The sequence below is a fragment of the Balearica regulorum genome, chromosome 21, assembly GCF_011004875.1.
Source record: "Balearica regulorum gibbericeps isolate bBalReg1 chromosome 21, bBalReg1.pri, whole genome shotgun sequence".
Classification (NCBI taxonomy): domain Eukaryota; kingdom Metazoa; phylum Chordata; class Aves; order Gruiformes; family Gruidae; genus Balearica; species Balearica regulorum.
The window spans coordinates 4,094,842-4,112,601 of record NC_046204.1 but is presented as its reverse complement, the minus strand read 5'-3'; the positions used below and the strand labels follow the sequence as shown (position 1 = coordinate 4,112,601).

General features: G+C 54.8%; 1 protein-coding gene across 18 annotated transcripts in view; it reads left to right on the top strand.

Moving 5' to 3' along the window:
- Nucleotides 1-17,760, top strand: part of SAMD11 (sterile alpha motif domain containing 11) — a 127,101-nt gene that overhangs the window by 98,716 nt on the left and 10,625 nt on the right. For all 18 annotated transcript variants that reach the window (XM_075773083.1, XM_075773082.1, XM_075773084.1 and 15 more), the window contains 4 exons: nucleotides 1,143-1,287; nucleotides 10,426-10,541; nucleotides 10,929-11,007; nucleotides 11,269-11,972. In XM_075773083.1, coding sequence (XP_075629198.1) covers nucleotides 1,143-1,287; nucleotides 10,426-10,541; nucleotides 10,929-11,007; nucleotides 11,269-11,972 — 1,044 coding nt within the window. The remainder of the gene's footprint in view (nucleotides 1-1,142; nucleotides 1,288-10,425; nucleotides 10,542-10,928; nucleotides 11,008-11,268; nucleotides 11,973-17,760) is intronic.

Here is a 17,760-nt window from a genome sequence, read left to right as displayed (position 1 = left end):
TGGGCCTGGTAGCAGGGCTGGGTGCTCCCTGGCCGAGGGGGTAGGGACACTCAGGGAAACGGCCCCCCATCCCCTGCTTTGGGCAGCGGCGGGGGATGCTGGGGCGGGGAAGGCATCCCACCGCCTTCCGCCAGTCCTCCCCACGGGCGGCTGTGCGCCGTGGGTTTTTTGGGGAGACGCTGCCCCGCCGGGGGTCCCGGGCGCAGGGCGCTGCCTGCAGCAAACCCGGCGGCCCCCGGGAGCGGGCCACCCAAAACCGGCGGTGCCCAGCGAGGGGCCTGCGGATGGCGGAGCCGCTGCACGCCGCCGTCCGTGCACCTCGGTGCGGGGCTCCGCGGGTGGCTCCCGGCCGGCGGGAGGCCGCGGCTGGCTTCTCGGTAGCAGGTCGGGTCAGCTCCCCTCCCCGCTGGGCACGGCGGGGCCGGGGCAGGTGTCGCCGCGGCTCTGCTGGGGCACCCGGCGGTGCTGCCCCCGGTGCGCGGCGAGCCGCGGAGCGGGGCTACGCGCCCACGGAGAGGGGAACGGGCGGGTGGCTCGGGAAAGCCTCCCTCTCCTTTTTGTCTCCCCCCCATCCATCCTTCCCTCCCTTCTTCCCTCCTTCCCTCCCTCCCTCCTTCCCTCCCTCCAACAGGAAGGCAATTAAACAGCAATCCACCCCCTCCCGTAGTTGCACAATTTCCTCCGCTGCCAAACTCCCTTGGCGGCGGAGGCGGATCCCGCTAAGAGCCCGCTCTGCCGGGTGAGTACCCGGGGCAGCCCGGGGCAGGAGCCGCAGGGCCGGCCGCGCTCCCCCGCCTCCCCGGCGCTTGACAGCTTGCCCGCACCGCGGGGACGGGAAGCAAAGGAGCAGGCTGTCGCCCGAGGGGCTGCGGGGAGGGACGGCACGGGACGGCAGCAGCCCCGGCAGCAGCCCTGTCGCCCGCGGGGAGCCGGGAGCAGCCCCGGAGCAGCCCGGGGTGGGGGGGGGGGGGGGGGTGAGGGGGGCTGCGGCGGTGCGCGGCTGCAGGCGGGGAGCCGGAGCAGCCCCCGCGGCGGAGGGCGGGCGGTGGGTGTCTCCGTGGGTCCGGGATGGCGGTGCGGGGAGGGGGGGGGGAACGTCGGGGCCCGTGCCGGGCAGCAGCTCATCCCTTCCCTCTCCCCAGATCTCCTTCGGGCGCGGCAAGAGGTGGCGGCGGCGGCGCGCAACCCCGGCGCGATGGAAGCGCACATCCCCTCGGCCAGCAACTCTTCCAGCCAGCGGAGGAAGCAGGGCCTCCCCCAGCACAGGGACACCCACTTCCCCGAGAGGTACCGCGGGGGCGGCTCCGCCGGGGGGACGGGGAAGGGCCGGCCGCGTCTCTCCCACGCCCCGGGGCGGGGTTTGCTCCAGCCGCGACGGCATCGCGGGGGGGGGGGGGTACGGGCGGGCGGGGGGGGGGCTCTCGGACCGGTGGGCACCCTCAGAGCCTGTCTGGAAAGGCGTGTGGAAGGGTCCAGGAGGGGAGGGTGTGCCTGGGTGAGGGTAGCGGTGCCCCTGGGCTGGGCAGATTTGATTTGCCCCGGGAAGGTGTTAACGTCTCCCTAGGTGTTTGCACCCTTGGGCGTTACGCAGGTGCAAAAGTGTGGTTTTGTGTGTGTGCCTGCCACATGCTGGGATGTCTGTACGTAGAGGGATGATTTGTGCTTGTGCACGTATGCATTCATGTCTAGGTTGGCGACTATCTGGCTAGTGGGAATGATCCCAATCCTGCCTTGGATCTCCAGAGCAGATGCAAGACTCTGATCTGTTCTTTGGCACAGAGCAAGTTAAGATGTTTAAGTTTGCATTTTATAGCATCCCCAGAAAATGAGAGAGAACGAGCGCTCTAGAATGGAATAGAAAAAGAAGAAATTTTCTTTTTTGAAGAAGAAGGAGGCATAGCTTGCCTTCACCACTGATAGGAGTGGTGGAAAGCTGATTCCCCCCCCCCCCCAGGAAATTCTAGCTCATTTATCTTGCTCTGCGCCATAAGCCATTCCCTCCGCAATCAAGAACTTCAGAAGGAAATTAAATTAAAGCTGCGTGCGTTTCTGACAAGCATAGCAGAGGCGGGAGACGGCCTGGCAGCCATGGGGACGCAAAAGCTTTGGGTATCACGGAACAAGCCTTGAAAGGCTCTCGTATCTAGACTGGTTTGGCTTTCATCTTGGGGTGGGGGCAGGCGGCAGGCTGCAATATTAGTTCTATAGCATGCGTATGTATGTGTTGAGTTCACAGTCATCCCCTTCCCATCGATAGCCTTGGAGCTCCTGCCTGTTTTTCCTTCTTTCTGACCAATGGGTTTGCAACGTGTAGGGGCTAGGCAGACCTGGTAAACCTTTCTCCTGCAGGGTGTACTTTGGCTAACCCAACTAATAAAATCCAACCCGGTCCATGTGGATTGTAGGCAGACCTGTGAGGAATGTGGAGATAGACGAGTTTCAGTGCAGCCAGTCATCAGGAAAATTTCTCCAGCTCTGTGTGGCCTGGAGAAGTGCCAGGCCAGCCGGAGGACTGGCTGAAAAGGCACGTACGGAAGGGTGGAGGTTGCTTATGGGGAGGTGCTGCACATAGGAGAGGCAAGCCGAAAATGAATTAGATATGTATCAAATCCAGAGGTACTTGCCGCTGCCAGACAGGTGTTCTAGCTAATGGAGCTGGGCTGGGCCAGGAAGCGTTAAATCTTTTGGGAAGAGGGTGTGATCTAGCAGTTTAAGGAGAGGACTGCAGTTAGGGACGGTGTTCCTCCTCACTTACTTACGGGAGGGAGAGAGAAGTTACGTGCTAAGTCAGGGGACAGAGACTGAAGGCCAGGAGTTACAGTTGGAAAAGACCGCTACTTTGCATGTTGATTCAGTTCTCCAAGTAGCTCTATAAATAGTTGTGTTGGCATAAGTGAGAAAGAAATCCTGGCAAGGTGAGGTGGGGGAAAGGAACGCAAAGGGCACGACCTGCCTTTGATGTTGAGAGAAATATCTGTGGGACCTCGGATTAAGTTTGCAGGAGTCACTCTGTCTCATTTTCCCTTGCTGCACGGTGCCAGTGGTTCTCATTTTGAAAGCAGGTTGTACTTAACATTTGGGAAGGCCTTCGAGCACCTCGGTTCAAAGAGCCAGTATAATGTGGCATGTTGCAGGGAGCAAGGCTATTTGCACCCACTTGTAAAGATCTAGTTATTTGCGTATAAGCAAGACCAGCCTGTGGTTGTGTTGGTGGGAGCGAAACAAAGATGTTGTCTTTTTCTCTGTGCTACGTAGTCTGTAGTCTTGTTTCTGTCCAAGAGTCTGCAGACTGAAGCAAGGCTCATAGGATGTTATCAGCCCTGGTTTTGTTTTCCCACACCGCTCCTGCCTCAGACCGTACGTACAGGACCTGCTCTGAATGCCTGGCCAGAGTTGTCCTCCAAGGAGCTTTGAGACAAACCATGTGAAACATCACCGTGGTGGGCACGTCCCATACTTCCTTGGCGTCGCAAACCAGACTCCCTGTTTTATTCTGCAACCATCTACTCCGACGAGGAGGGTGTGAGAAAGCCCTGTGTGGCCTGCCTCCTTGGCCAGGCTCTCAGATGTGATAATCCTCGGTTAGCAGAGCTGGGGAGTCCTGCTGGGTAACGGGAAGCTACAGCTATGCCCCATAGTCGTGACTTGGTAAGGCTGCTTGTCGTTAGTTCACATGATCGTTATTTCTCCCCAGAGGTCTGCAGCCACCTGAGTGTCACCAAGGGTCAGCATCACTCTGCTCCCACTCAGAAATGGCCTGGTTGGAGCTGTCGCGTGCAGAGTGTTTCTTGCTGTTTTGCCAAAGCACCACAGGCATTTTTAGGTATGCCAGGAGAAGCCGCGGCCATGTATTGTAAAGCGGTAAAGCACTGTATGGGTTAACTTCTCCCTTCCGTTCTCCCCGTGCTGTTAGCCTTGGGTTTTGTACTTGGCTGCCATGGTCTTTGTCAACAGGGTAAATCAAAGCAGCCTCTGTGCACCTTTATTATGAAGGTATAGGAATTTTAAAAGGTTCAGGTAGGCACTGACAGAGGAGAAGGCGATGGAGGAAGCTGGCTCACGTACATAGGCAAACCGTAGGTAGATTTACGACATCTCCTTTCCCAGGAGCAGAAGTAATAACGCATGATGCAAGGGGATGTGAACTGTTTGGCATGGTGTTAAAATTCCATTTCAGCTTCCTATCGGGAGATCTGTGGGGATCAGGTCAGCTCTCAAGTGCAGCAGCTTTGTGGGCAAGAATAATTAGCCACTCCAGATTTCAGCCGTTATGTCTGGCAAAGCAAGGGGGGAAAACCCATACTGGTGACCCAGTTTTATTTATCAGGGCAGTGCTGCTTTTTTTTTTTTGCAAAGACAGGAATGCAGAGACCTTTGCCTGCTAGTGGGAACTATATATACACAGTTTTCCAGTTTCTAGGTGTGAGGAGGCGGGTGATGAGTCTGAGCTAGGGAACACTTGGGAAGATTCAGGCGTTTGTCGACTAGTTAGCATCCATCTTTGCTGGTCAGAAACAGGCTGGTAGGCTGGATGATACTGGCTCTGAAGGGGATGATACACACGTGTGTGCACACAGACACACCGAATATGGATTTTCTTGGACCAGGTTCTAAGGTCCTTTTAGCAGAGTCTTGGTCCCTTCACCTCTTTGCTCCAGCTTCCTCATCTGTTGAAAAGAGTTAGTAAAACTGAGGTATCTTGCCAAAAGTAAATTCAAGCTGCAGGCTTGAGAATTCATTTGGTTTCATGGCTTTGATTTCCTAGATCCTTCTCTAGATTGATTCAGACTTGGATTATAGAGTGCCAGGACCTGGTGGTTTGTTTGAAAAGATTATTGAGTTCAGTGTTATAAAAAGACTTGGAAGAGGAAAGGGTACAACTGAAAGGTGTGATTGTAACTACTCCAGCCTGGAGCACTTCCCATCTCCAAACTGCTGTGTCTCCTGCAAAAATGGCAGGTGGCTGTGCCCTGCAGAGATGCAGAGCTGCTTGGATCCCGCTCCTTGGAGCTTATCTTCAAAATTTGTTGGCAATATGTGCTTGGTTTTGCTGGGGTCGTTTAGCCTGGCATACTCTTACCCAAGGCGCTCATCTTCTCGTACGTGCTGCAGAACTTGCTCCTGATAGTGCTCTTGAACTGGGCAGACTGCTTCTCGCAGAACAGGCTGGTGTGTGTGAAGCCAAGGGGACCCTTGCATTCATCCGCCTTTAAGGAAAAACTTTTCTGTCCTGTGAACGGAAGGCATTGCGCAGGTGCTCAGACTAGGCTGAACAAGCTGCCTAACAGTCTGATCAGTGTGGTGAAGCTTGTGGGCTAAAAATGATGCATCAGTTCTGCGTTACGAGTTGCTAGGAGCTTGTTCATGTGCGCACAGTGTATGGCGTGGGGTCTGTTTGGGAGAACCTGCCCCCCCTCTCACGGGAGGGGGAGAAGGCAAACTATAGCCAGAGAAAGGGCAAGTGTTGAGGCAGATATACTTTGGTAATGGCATTCAGCTGTCTGGTACTGTCTATAAGAAGCATTAGGGACGCAATTCATCTTCCAGGACCATAGACAATTATGGGGTGAAGGCAGGAGGAGTGCCAAGGAGCAAGAAGTACTGCCTGCGTGAGATGCCATCAGCATCCTGATCTGCTGGGGACCTGGGAAACCGAGCCCTTTGGCTAGAGTGTGCCGGGAGTGGGAGGCACAGGGTCTCAAAGATGCACTCATTGCCTTTCCATTGCAGAAAGCTGAGAAACATTGTGCATCAGCCAGAGGCCTTTCTCTGTGCAAAGATGTGTCTGAAATACCCAGCAAGGATTTTTGGATTGGGTTCTTTCCATCTGCTGTTGCTACCATTTTTTCTTTCACCACCTAATTCCTCCCCCCTGCATTGCGGAGGAGGCTTTCCTTTTCACTCCTGGCGCCTTGGGCACCTTCTCCTGGCCTCTCTTGGACACATTCTCTCTCCTACTCTTACCTACCCCAGCCTCGCATCCCCCTCGCTGCTCTGAACACTGTATCCCTCTTTCTCTGATTTTTGCACTGGGAGGATTCCTCACCAGATCCCAGCTGGCTGAATGGGATCGAGCTCTTGGCAAAGGCCAAAGAGCTTGACCTGGTTTAACTAATCTGGTTTTAGCACCATTTTGGATTTTGAGGGAGCATTTTCCCCTGGCAGCATAAACCAGCTCCTCTCTGTGTCCAAGCCTAGTTGCTGCCCTAGAAGGGCAGCACAAGTATGTGTCTCTTTCTGCCTGGAAATCCCAAACACCATTTTTAGAAAGCCCTTTCCTTTTATTTATTTTCCCTTCCTGGCACAGACAGCGTCTGCGGATGGTGAACCAGCAAGGAGCTGTGTGCTGCTTGCCTATTACCTCAGGTTTAACGTGTCTCTTCCTATCAAATGCAAAGCAGAAGAAAGCAGAGCTTTCATGCATTCTTTTTTTTTCCCCTCTTCCATCCGTTCTAAATTTATTTCCATGCCTTGCCGGTTTCAATCTGCATTTCCTGACCCTCTCACATCTCCAGTCACAGCCTGTGCTCTGAGCCTTCCTTTTGAGCTTGGAGCGAGTCAGGGGGGAGCACTGCTCTGGGCTTGGGAGGATATGATGGGGTTAAAGTGAAAGGCTTGGTTTTAACAGTATAATGTGTAACCCCATAATGACTTTAAATATTGATTATTTGAAGGCCATTAGTGCTTATTGTTAAAGAAAAGTCAATACTTTTTAAGCCTTGTGAACCATTTGTCTCCTGTTAAAGGACATATCAAATTTAGCAGCATGCAGTGCAAATCCCCTAATACCCTGCTCACAAGCCTCCAGCTGGCATATTAGGGGGAAAAAAAAAAAGGGGGGGGTGGGGGGAGGAATATGCAGTAACACAGAATTGCTCTCTGCAAGGTAAGGACAAGGTTTATCAGATGTAATTGCCAAGGGCTAAATTCACATTCTCAGAGTATGGAACTGTAATTCAGCCCTTACTCTGAGGGGTGGAAGAAGAGGAGGAAGGAAATTAATGTGGAGTTGAAGGCTGATGCATACCCGAGAAAGGATGCAAGGATTTGTTTTGGTGCACGCCTGTCTAAAAGCACGGTAGCCTTTGTTGAGGTCTCTGGGGCTATTTTCTCCGGGGTTGCCAGTTCATTTCCAAGCTTGCTTGGAAGCAATTGGCTGTATCTGTACCAGGCAGCCTGGGAGGGCTTCCCAGCTCAGTGCCAGGACACGACCTGGTCGTACTCCTTCCCTCCTGTGCCAGGTTTCCATGCCAAGGATCAGGCAGATGGGCTGTTAGGGGGCAGCGGCAGGCTCCAACGGGTTCCACGCCCGGACAGCCAGGAGGCTGGGTCATGGGACCGCAGAAAGTGCCTGTCCTTCATGGTAACACAGGCGGTGTGAAGCACCGCTCCTCAGGGGCTCTGCAGCATGAGCTGGGGAGCATCAGTCTACCTGCAGGGAGGTGAGTCCCTTGTCCCCCAAATATTTATGAGCATACCTGCTTTCTTCCTAAGTTATTTACTGCTAGGGAGTGAAGCCGAGCCTTGGGGGGATGGCAGGAGAGGGGCAGTGCCTCCTTCATGTTTGGGCTATGCAGCCTCCCTTCTCTGACTTCAGGCCACAGACTCCGCGGGTGTATCAGTGCCAGTCGTGGGACCCTTGGCTGGTCCTGTTTATCTGGCCTCACCCAGCAGCTTTGCCCTGTGCGCGTTTGGTGGAGAGCTCCAGTGTTGCTGAGATCAGCTCCGGGATCTCTGTGTGATCTGCTGTGTCAGGCAGGCGCGATGACAGCAGGTGTAAATGTGTCTCCCTGAATTTTCTAAACTTTTGGACTCATCCCCAGCCCGTGTTGTGTGTGTAACATAAGCGGTGACTGACCTCTTAGGTTCAAAGTCGCTCCTGATGCGTTTCTTACAGCCTCTCTTACTACTTCCTCCAGCCCCTTCAGAGCCACCGCAGGCTGCTGTGCTCGGCCGTGTGCGTGCCAGCGTCGTCGGGTCCCGCAGCGATGGCTTCGTCCCGCCATCCCCCCTTCCCCAGCCGGGGCAACGCTCGCTGGCCCGTCCAAGGAGTCAATCCCTGGCCCCAAAGGGCAGAGAAGCTGCCCAGCTCTGATGAGAGGACAGAGGGAATGAACTGCAGGGTCTCGAGCAGATGCAAATTCCTTAGGGATCAAAGTTAGGCTCTGTAGTGCAACATTAAAGCATAAAAATAGTCTCTGATTAACACTGGGCTGCCACAGAAGGGAGAACCTTTTATTTTCTAGTGCCCAGTCCTGATCCCCATCAAACAGTATGCTTCCTGGGCACAGATTGTCTCTTCTTGGCTAAAATCAAGAAGCTCTCTTTGTTTTTAGCATTTCTTTCTGAGCTCTCTCTGTGCAGCCTGCACCTGGGGCTTCTGTGCATTGTTATCTCTCGTACAGGATCCCCTTTTCTACCTTTATAAAAGGCAGGGAGGGCATGGCCACTGTTTGCCTGGCCATGGAATGGTTAAAAGCGACTTGACTTCCTAAATTGCTTCTTATAAAACGAACAGCACGTCTGCCAGGCTCGTCTCCCCATGATTACAGCTAATTACGATCGAACGGACACCTCCTAGCCCCCGTCATGCCGCTTTAATTGTCCGTTATTCATCTGCAGGCTGTCCGGGGTGGCAAAGCACTTGGCAGCCCAGCGACCGAGGCCTCGGCTAATTGTGAGGCCTCGGGGATTAGGGCAGGTGATTACACACTTCATGGTGTAATTACATAAGCATCGCTTGGCTGCTGCCCCGGCTCTGAGCCGAAGGTCACGCGCTGCGTTACCTGAGATTAATTGGAGCTGCCACTGAAGTGCGAGGTGCTGGCGGAGCGGTTATACGATTAGCATTAACATTTCAACAGCGACGGATCGATCTGTGGCTCTCCTCCAGACACAGCGAGCTGTGCAATTAGTTTAGAGGAGAGCTAGGGGAGGAAGGAGGAGGAAAGGAGAGACGGAGACAGCCAGGGGAAGGGGAGAAGGGGAGTAGAGACAGACGGGAAGGGGGGAGACAGAGACAGGCAGATGGGCAAGGGGTAGGGTGAAGGAGGAATTTTGGAGAGGAGTCTCAGCCCGTTCTGTGCTGTGGATCGGCGTGTGGCAGTGTTGTGCAGTGGCTGTTGCATAGAACGAGGATAAAACTTACGCCAGGAAGAACTAGGGAAAGGACAGGAATCCTTTCCTTGCCCACCTCATCCCCGAAGAGTCCTGGTCTGGCTTTCCATGAGCCATGGTGATAATCCATCCCCGGCTGTGTGGGATGGGGGACACGGATGGCTGGGATTCTCACGTTATCCCACACTCGCATGTCACCCCCCCCATGGGAAGGGGGAGCATGGTTGTGCGTGTGGTGTGTTTGTTGCAAAGTCACACGCGCCTTCTTGCTCCCTTTCTCTTGCCCTCCAGTCTCTCCTGAAGCAGATTTTATAGGGAGATATTGTAAAATGAAAATAAACGGCACAGCACTTGGCTTTGCCTCTAGATGCCCTGGTGAAGGTAATAATGTTGTAAGTGGCCATCAAAAGGAATTAAGAGACGTGCAGCCGGAAAGCAGAGATTTGCTTGCAGGCTCCCAGGGCAGATTTGACTAATGGAAGAGACCTTGGCTCTTAGTCCCTTCCTGCCTTTTTTTTTTCTTTTTTTTTTTTCTTTTTTCTTCTTCTCCCTTCTGCAAGCAAGTGCTACCTGCCTTGCTTCCAGGCATTGTCCTCTTCCCCAGCCCTCAAACCTGCCTCTTCCAGCTTACTTGCCACCTTACATCTGCTCTACCTGTTCTGGCCAGCATCACCCACCCCTTCTCCAGTTGTACTCCTTGCCACTGACCCCGTGGCACTTCCTGCTCACATCCCTCTCCTCATCTCTCCTGCCTGTGTCTTCCTCTGCCTCACTCACAGCTTTTCTCTCCAGAATTAAAGATCACCCCTTGTCCCAGCTAGAACAGTGATTTTTTGCAAGGCATGCCAGTGATGCCTTCAAATCTTCCCAGACCCACTCTCCAGCTCCCAAAACATAGAATGCCTTTTCAGTTGTAAGGTAGTTGAGATAGAAACCCAGGTTTGCCAAGGGGACGGGCAGGTGCAGCATCTTCAGCCTTGCCTCTGCTAGCCCTGGGCAGCCAAAACCCCTTTGAACAGCCCAGCTGAAAGGCCACAGAAGCGAGCATAGCGAGGTGGGAAGTATGTGGTACCACCTATGGAGTCCTGGCTGCTTGCTTTTCCTTCTGGTTCCGCTTCTTTTCTTTTTTACTCTCCCTTTTAAAAGTTTTGCATATGAGTGAATAGGCGTCTTTCTGTCTCAGAACAGCCTCTGGTACAGAATGCAGGTCATCTGCAGAAGGGATGTTCCTCCTGAGCCAGGGCCCTCCGGGCACTGTGGATGGAGCCTCCAGGTTTTCAACATGAATTTATTTTCTGATTTCTACAGGGAGATGTCCCACCCACCGCCTCTGCTTTCACCCCAGAATGCGCCCCATATTGCCCTGGGGCCCCACTTGAGACCTCCTTTCCTTGGGGTGCCTTCGGCCCTGTGCCAGACACCAGGTGAGTGCCTAAGAAGTGCTTGCAGGCAGCCAGGGGAAGCGGGGAGGGCGAAGATGCAGGCTGTGACAAACTGTCGTTTAGCCAAACAGCGCAGACACGTTTTCTGTGTTTCTGTTACTGTCGTGCTGACTTCACCCTTGTTTTGCACTGATAGGAGCAGGTTGCCTTGGCTGCTCTCCGTTTTAATCCCCACCAGCCTTCCTGATCCCGTGTTTCAGCAGCAGATTGCACTGCCTTGGGAGTGAGGGAATAGATGGGCTCTGGAACAGAAAGGCAGCTCTCAGCTGCCCTTTCTTGCTCAGTTAGCCCTCTGGGGAGCTGGCCCGAGTTAGCAAAGAGTCAATACTGAGATTAATAACCCCATATTATTGTTCTCCCTGTCCCCAGGTTACGGGTTCCTACAGCCAGCACAAGCAGAGATGTTTGCACGACAACAAGAGATGCTCCGAAAGCAAAACCTGGCAAGGTAAAGAGTGTAGAGGGCTGTCCTGCCTGGGCGTGGGTTGGACTTTTCCTTCCCTTTCCTAGCAGCAGGCAGAGTAATGTTGGGTGCTGCGTTGGATGGCTGGTGCACGGGTGCCAGAGCGGGTGAGACCGATGGAAACAATGCGCGGGTGTGGAGGCGACAGCTTGATCCTGCAGGCTCTGGTTCAGCACGGCTGGGGGTTAGCAAGTTACTCGCCGAGCCCCCCACCTCGACATTCCCTCTCTGCCTCTCCCAATTTAGGTTGGAGATGTCGGCCGAGATCATCCGCCAGAAGGAGCTGGAGAATCTCCACAGGCAAAGGCTACTGGCTGGTGACCCGCTGAGCCTGCATCCCGGCTTGCCCCCCGACCACCCGGCCCTGCGCAACGTGCACGACATCCCCGAGGGTCACCCGCTGCGGGAGGAGCTCTCCCGGAGAAACGCCATGCTGGTGCTGCGGCACAACAACACTCCCCTGCTGTCCCTCAACCCCAGCGTCCCCAGCAGTGCCACGCCACCCAAGGAGCAGCCCCGGCGGGGCAGCCGGAAATCGGCACACCACCGCGCTGAGCCGCAGGGGCTGAGCGAGGCCAAGGAGCTGGCGGAGCCCCGGGCGCGGGATGGGGCGCCAGACTGTAACGACGAGGAGATGAAGGACTCTGAGAGTGACGCGGATGTGAGCGACGAGAAGCCGGAGAGCCTGAAGGCTGAGAGCAGCAGCTCGGCCGCTGAGCTTAAGGAGTGCAAAGAGACGGGCAAAGTCTGCGAAGGGGCCAAGGAGCTGGGTGAAGCGGCTGCTGGCCAAAATGCCCCCTGCAGCTCCTCGAGTGCCGAGTCCCCCAGCCACTTGCTTGGTCCAGGCATCAACAAAACCGAGGTGAAATATCTCCCGCCAGCCTCCATCCCACCACCTCAGCCGCTGCCCTTCGGATTCCCTTACACGATGAGCCCGTACTTCCATGCAGGTGAGTGCATGAGCGCCTGTCGCTGAATTACTGGCTGGAGCAGCGCATGTTTTACAGCGTGCAAAAAGCGGGACTTTTCCCCCTTCCTGTTCTGCAGTGTGGTTGTAGTTCTTTTTTCTCTGCAGGGAACCAAGCACCTTCTTTTAATTAGTATAAAGGAACTCATTTGCAATGAAGCAAATCAAGGGTCATAAAGAGGGCCAGCAGGGACAAAGTGAGTCCCAAGCACGTGAGAAGGGAGATCCCAGTATGATGGACGAAGGGATCTTGCAATTGCTTGGGCCTTCTTTGGAAGCCATGTTTCAGGGCAGATGCCAGTAAACTATAGAGGGCTTCAGGGAGAGGCAACAAAAATTATTACTGGCTGCGAGGTGTTGCCCTACGAAGTAAAGGGCCAGAAGTATTGTACCTGGAGGGGTGGCCTGAAAGGCAGTAAAGACTGTTGGGCTGTGCTGGTGTGATTTCCAGGCAGTGGGGATTGGAGGGGCCAGGTTGTAGAGGGACACCCAGATACAAAGGACTTCCGAGGGTGACTTGGGTCTGCCCTGCGTGGGCAGAGGCCGCAGGCTGGTAGTGAGGCTGTTCTGCAGGGAGAGGTGCAGACGGCACTGGGGATGAGCAGGGCTGGAGGGTGGCTGGCTGGGTCCCACGTGCTTGGTTCTCCCTCTCTGCATTGCCGTGGTTCGAGGAGAGGGAGGTCAAGGCCTGAGGTTGCAGGATTTTCCTCCCTGCTGAGTGTCGGATCTGGGACATTTCCAGGGGAGCATGTGAGCTCTCTTTGGTGGGATGGGGCGTCAAAGAGTTCCCCAGCAGTGACTTGCACATCTTGGCTGCCCCATGCCCTTGGAGGTGTTAGAGTTACCACCGCTGTGCTCCTTTTCCAAGACAGCGGTAGATGGGCTCTTTCCCCTGCCTGTGGCGTATTTCTCACTCTCACCAGCACCGGTATAGCTGGATTGGTGCCCGTTGGATGGGACAGGCAGGGAAGTTACTGCCAGCTCTCTGGTCCTCAGCGGCACCGTCCCTTGGGCTGTGGAGATGGGCAGCTGGAGCCAGAAGGGAGCAGTGAGTACAGGTGGTACTCCGTGGCGTTTCAGACCCTGGTAGCTGGTCTGCCCAGGGGTCTCCTGTGGGCAGAGCAGGGTGTCAGCCCTGCTAGCCTAGCCAAGAGCCAAAATCTGCCTCGGCTAATTACTTGGCTGAGCAATTAGCAGGAGGTAGGACCTCCTGCCACGTGGAGGAGAGAGAAAGGCGGGGGGCATGGCATGTGGGTCGCTGAGGCTGCCTGTTTTCTATGCAAAGAGCTGCCGCGGTTGTGAACGCGGCTGCCCATCGCTCATTAGAGCTGCTTTCCAGCCAGGAAGGAGGAAGCGATTTCTCTATGACAGGCAGGTGGCCAACTTGATAAATATTCCTGCTGCCCTGGGCTGCTGAGGCTTCCTCACAGGAGCCTTTTTCTCCCCGCCATTAAAAAGGGAAACGCGCGGCTCTGTGGTGCTCATCGCTTGTGTGAGGCTCTGCAGGGAGGCCTGGGCTGTAGATGGGTTTCCTCCCTCCCCCAGCAATGCGTGAGTTACTGTAATAGGCCATTTATTATTATCACTTCGAATTTATATCACAATCGTGTCTTGAGGCCTCGGCAAAGATCGGGGCTGTGTTTCACTGCCCAGTTTCCAGGCACTTCTGATTTGTGGAGCCTGTTCCAGAGCTGCAGGCCTTTTCCTGAGGGCTCTCTCGCTTTTGGCTAGCTTCACGTGTTGTCGTGACTGTAAATAATGCCTTTTTGCAGGACGGCAGCGCTGAGTTTAGGCCCGTTTGTGCTAGGCACTGTACAACTCCGTAGCAAAAGCTCTCACCCGAGACAGCCTGGGGAAGGCAGGGCGTCTTGCTCGGTGCAGCACAGCAGGTCGATAGGGGAGCTGGGACTTCAGCAACCGAAATATTGAGGGCTATATTGATCCAAATGCTGCAGAGATCGTGGGGGTGTGCTGGGGTAACGTGTGTCAATGAAAAATGTGTTACTTTGGCCCTTGGGGAACGCGAACCACCTGAAACCAGGCAGACAGAACTGTACCCACCTCTCCCTTGGTGCTGGATAATCTCCGTAATCCTTTTTTGCACAAGGACTGCTCTTTTGGCCTGGATGGTTGCGATGTTATGCTGTACGTTGGAGGCTGGTATTATACAGTAACCACCTAAAAAAAGGCAGGGAACACGGCAGGCTGAAAGGAAGAGCCAGAGGGAGGAGAGAAGTGGCTGGCTGAAAATGACCACGGAGTTTCAGGCAGCTCCTCTGGGCTTCCAGCAAGGGGAGGCTCCTCCTTTGGAGGCAGAGAGCTCTTTTCTGTCCCTACTGGGAAGAATATCGATGAGGCAGCCAGAGCTGGGTCGATTCCCTGAGCTGCCTTCTGGGGATCTGGCGGCTGCTCGATGACCTCATCTCGTCAAGGTTTCAGCAGCCTTGCTCCCCTCCTCCTCCCACCACCCTCCTCCAGCCCCGTCCTTTGGAAAAGGTGAAGGATGGAGTGTGCAGGAGGCTAAAATCCTTCTATCGATCTGTAGTCTGGAGAGCAATTAACGCAAGCCTTCCAGTGCCGCTCCATGACCCGAGCCCTCTCCGGTGTGCGGGAGGGAGGAGGTGCGTGTGCAGGGAGGAATGGGAGAGGGGTCAGAGAGTGGTAGCAAAACTGATTAAACCCATAGGTGGGCTGACTTCCAAGTGGGTTTGCTTTGTGCACTGGTGTCTCAGTTGGCACCTGAATTGTCTCCTGTGATGCCAGGAGCAAAAACTCGCATGTCCCCGTGCAGCAGAGACAGCCCCGTTGCAGCCTGGCCGCTGGATTCGCAGCAGAGGTTTCTCTCCCTGGGATGGCCAGAAGGGTTGCTCTCCCTGATCCGTTCAGCCTTTGGCTTCTCTTCTGAAGCAGCTGGATATCAGGAGGAGGGAGGGAAATTATAAATGGGTTGCGGCATGGGTGGCGAGGGCTTTTACGTGGACACCTGTCTACAAGACACTGGCCTGGGACGATGGATTCTTTTCAGTCCATACACGCTGGGCCCCATCTGGTGAAATGCTCTGTAATCCATTACCAGTCTCTCGGACCGTCATTTATCATAGAGCAAGACAGAGGAGGCCTGGCAGGGAATAGATGCTGCCCTTTATGCATCCTCGCAGTCCAGCAGGATCCAGTGACATGTCATTATTATAATAGAAGGTGCGTCCCTTCTAGCCGCTTGGCACCTATTTGTTATCATTCTCCAAACTGCCAGAGCAGTGGTGAGTGGGTGCAGCCATGCACAAAGATGGAGCAGACGGTTGCAGTATCTTCCCGAGGAGCGACAAGGGCCCTTCTGCTCTAGGGACTTTAAAATTAGAAAGGGCCAGTGACTGGATGCAGCGTGCTGAGGGCTGGTCCTGTACTGGTTGCAAATTAGATACATGCTGAGGCCAGAGGGACCGCTGTGTCCTCCTGCAGAAGTCCTTCCTGGGGTTATTCCTGGATCTGGTGACTCCAGACAGGCAACAGTGCTGAGGTGGGAGCAACAGGGCAGGGGGGACACACCTGAACACCAGGATCCACAGCCCCGACCTCAGGGGTGCTGAGTACACAGAATGGAGACTGAGTCTTTGGAGCTACTAGAGCTGAGCTCTTCTGCAGTCACCGTGAGATTTTGGACTTTTCTGCAGGGAACAGGGGTGTTTTGCCACTAACTTCAGTGGAAATAGGCTTCCACTCTCGAGCTTTTAAGTTCTGTGGCACAGAAATTGCTAATAGGCCAGAACCCAAAGTATTGGTATTTACTTTCCCCCTCCCAAGAATATTTCCACCAGTCAGTCCCTGTTCCCGTGGTATAAATGGGAAGGGAAAACAAACTCTCCGAGATAAATATTTTGGCCATATTCTATTTCTCTGTGTGTGGGTACGTGGAAAATATTTCTTGTTCCCATACAGCGGGCTGGTCTTGCACTCGCTCTTGGACACAGCAGGCTCACTGTGCGTGCATCTGGGCACATCTTGACCTCTCCTTTCCTTCCTTCTGGGGGCACGAAGAGACAAAGGAAAGAAACCCACAGAGAAAGGCTTCTGTAGGAGACGCAGTTGCTAGCCCAGCTCTGCTGGCAATGTCGGTAACCCTGCCAGCGATCCCGCATTCCTTGTGCTTCCAGGATCGCAAGCGCATGCGCAGGAGAGGGACCGCAGGGAAGCCTTACACCTTTCCCCACATCCCTGCCAGCTGTGAACGCAGCATCTGGGCTAAATCTCTGCCCGCGCTGGTGGGGACCTGGCCAGCGCGCCTGACCGGCGGGGATGGACCAGCCTCTCTCTGCAGGCTGAGGTTAAAGCCTGAGGATGGGTCTGGCTGGCTGGTGACTGGAGAATTCACTCCCAAGCACCGTGTTGCTGCAATTCAATCCTTGGCTTGCTTTTGGAATAAGGAAGTACCTAATTTTAAAGCAGTTGGCTGTTACAGTCAGATCCCCTCAGAGACGCTTGCTCTGGCTGCAGATGGAGGTGTCTCGCCCGAGCGTTGACTGTGCCTAGAATAATTGAGTTCAATTTCACTTCCTCTATTTACCAAGCTGCAGCCACTCTTCCAAAAAGGAGAAAGAGAATTACCCCCCACCCCGAGAAAGAAAAACCCTCCTCCGCAATGGCAAAAAAGAAGAAAAAAAAAAAGCCCTCAGCCATTTGAGTGTTTTGTGAATTTTAACATAAGCAGCTGCGGGTTTGTCTCCTGGAAAACAGAATGCAGTAAGAATGAGAATGAGGGCTCGTGTCCATCTGTCTGTCTGGTAGCTGGGGGTGGCGAGAGGAAGGAAGGTGCTCGCCGGCTCTTTGGCAACGGCCTCTGCCTCCACCTCCCGTGCTGACGGGCGCCTAGCTCGCAGGAAAGCCGGTCATTTTCTCTGCAGCTGTTGTATCATCAGACGCACAAAAGTATTGGAAGCTTTTTCTAGCTGGAGAAAGAAGGGGTGTGAAGGGAGCGAGGAGCTGCCTGGCCTCCGGAGGGGCACAGGGTGGCGGAGGGGGGGCAACGAGCTCTCCCCGCGGCACGGCCAGGCAGAGCTGTCCTGGCAGCAGCAAGCAGAGCATCTTGCAAGCCTGGTACTTAGCTGGAGGGGAGAGGGCCCTGTGCCTGCACAAAGGAAAGATTGTGGTAGAGGCTGAGGATGTGGAAGGGGTGTGAAAGGTCTGGTTGTTGCCCACAGCAAGCGCCCTGAGGGTCCCAGGCTGGCGAGGAGGCCTGCAAAGACGTGCCCGCGTCCCTGAGGCATGGGGGGAGAGAGGGACAGCCCCGTCCCTACTCCAGAGGACAGGTAGAGCTGGCAGAGGCACCGGCAGCCTTGGAGGGCTCCTGTCTCTCCCCACGGCTCCAGCCAAGCCGTTCTGGCACTGGAGTTGGCACTCGTCTGTTTGCACTGGCCTGCGTGTGTAAGGAGGGACGCGGACTCGGGGCGTGGGGGCGTTTGGGAGCACCGGCTGGCCCTTTGCATGGGAGGCTGATGTCCTTGTGGAACTGCCGCACGAGGAGATGCACATCGCCTGCCCAGCGATGGGCTGCAGGCAGGGCGTTGCTGTCTCCTGCCTCGCCGGGGAGAAGCGGTGGTGCAGCTCCAGGAACGGTGCGGAGGGTGAGGCTGGGGAGGGAAGCAGGAAGTTTGGAGCGGAAGCGTAACGGAAATGATTACATAGCGTCTGACTGCTTCTTGTGCAGACTGCTGTTGTTTTAAAAGCATCTTATTGGCATGATAACTTCCTCTGTAAATCCTGTCCTTTTCCTGTTA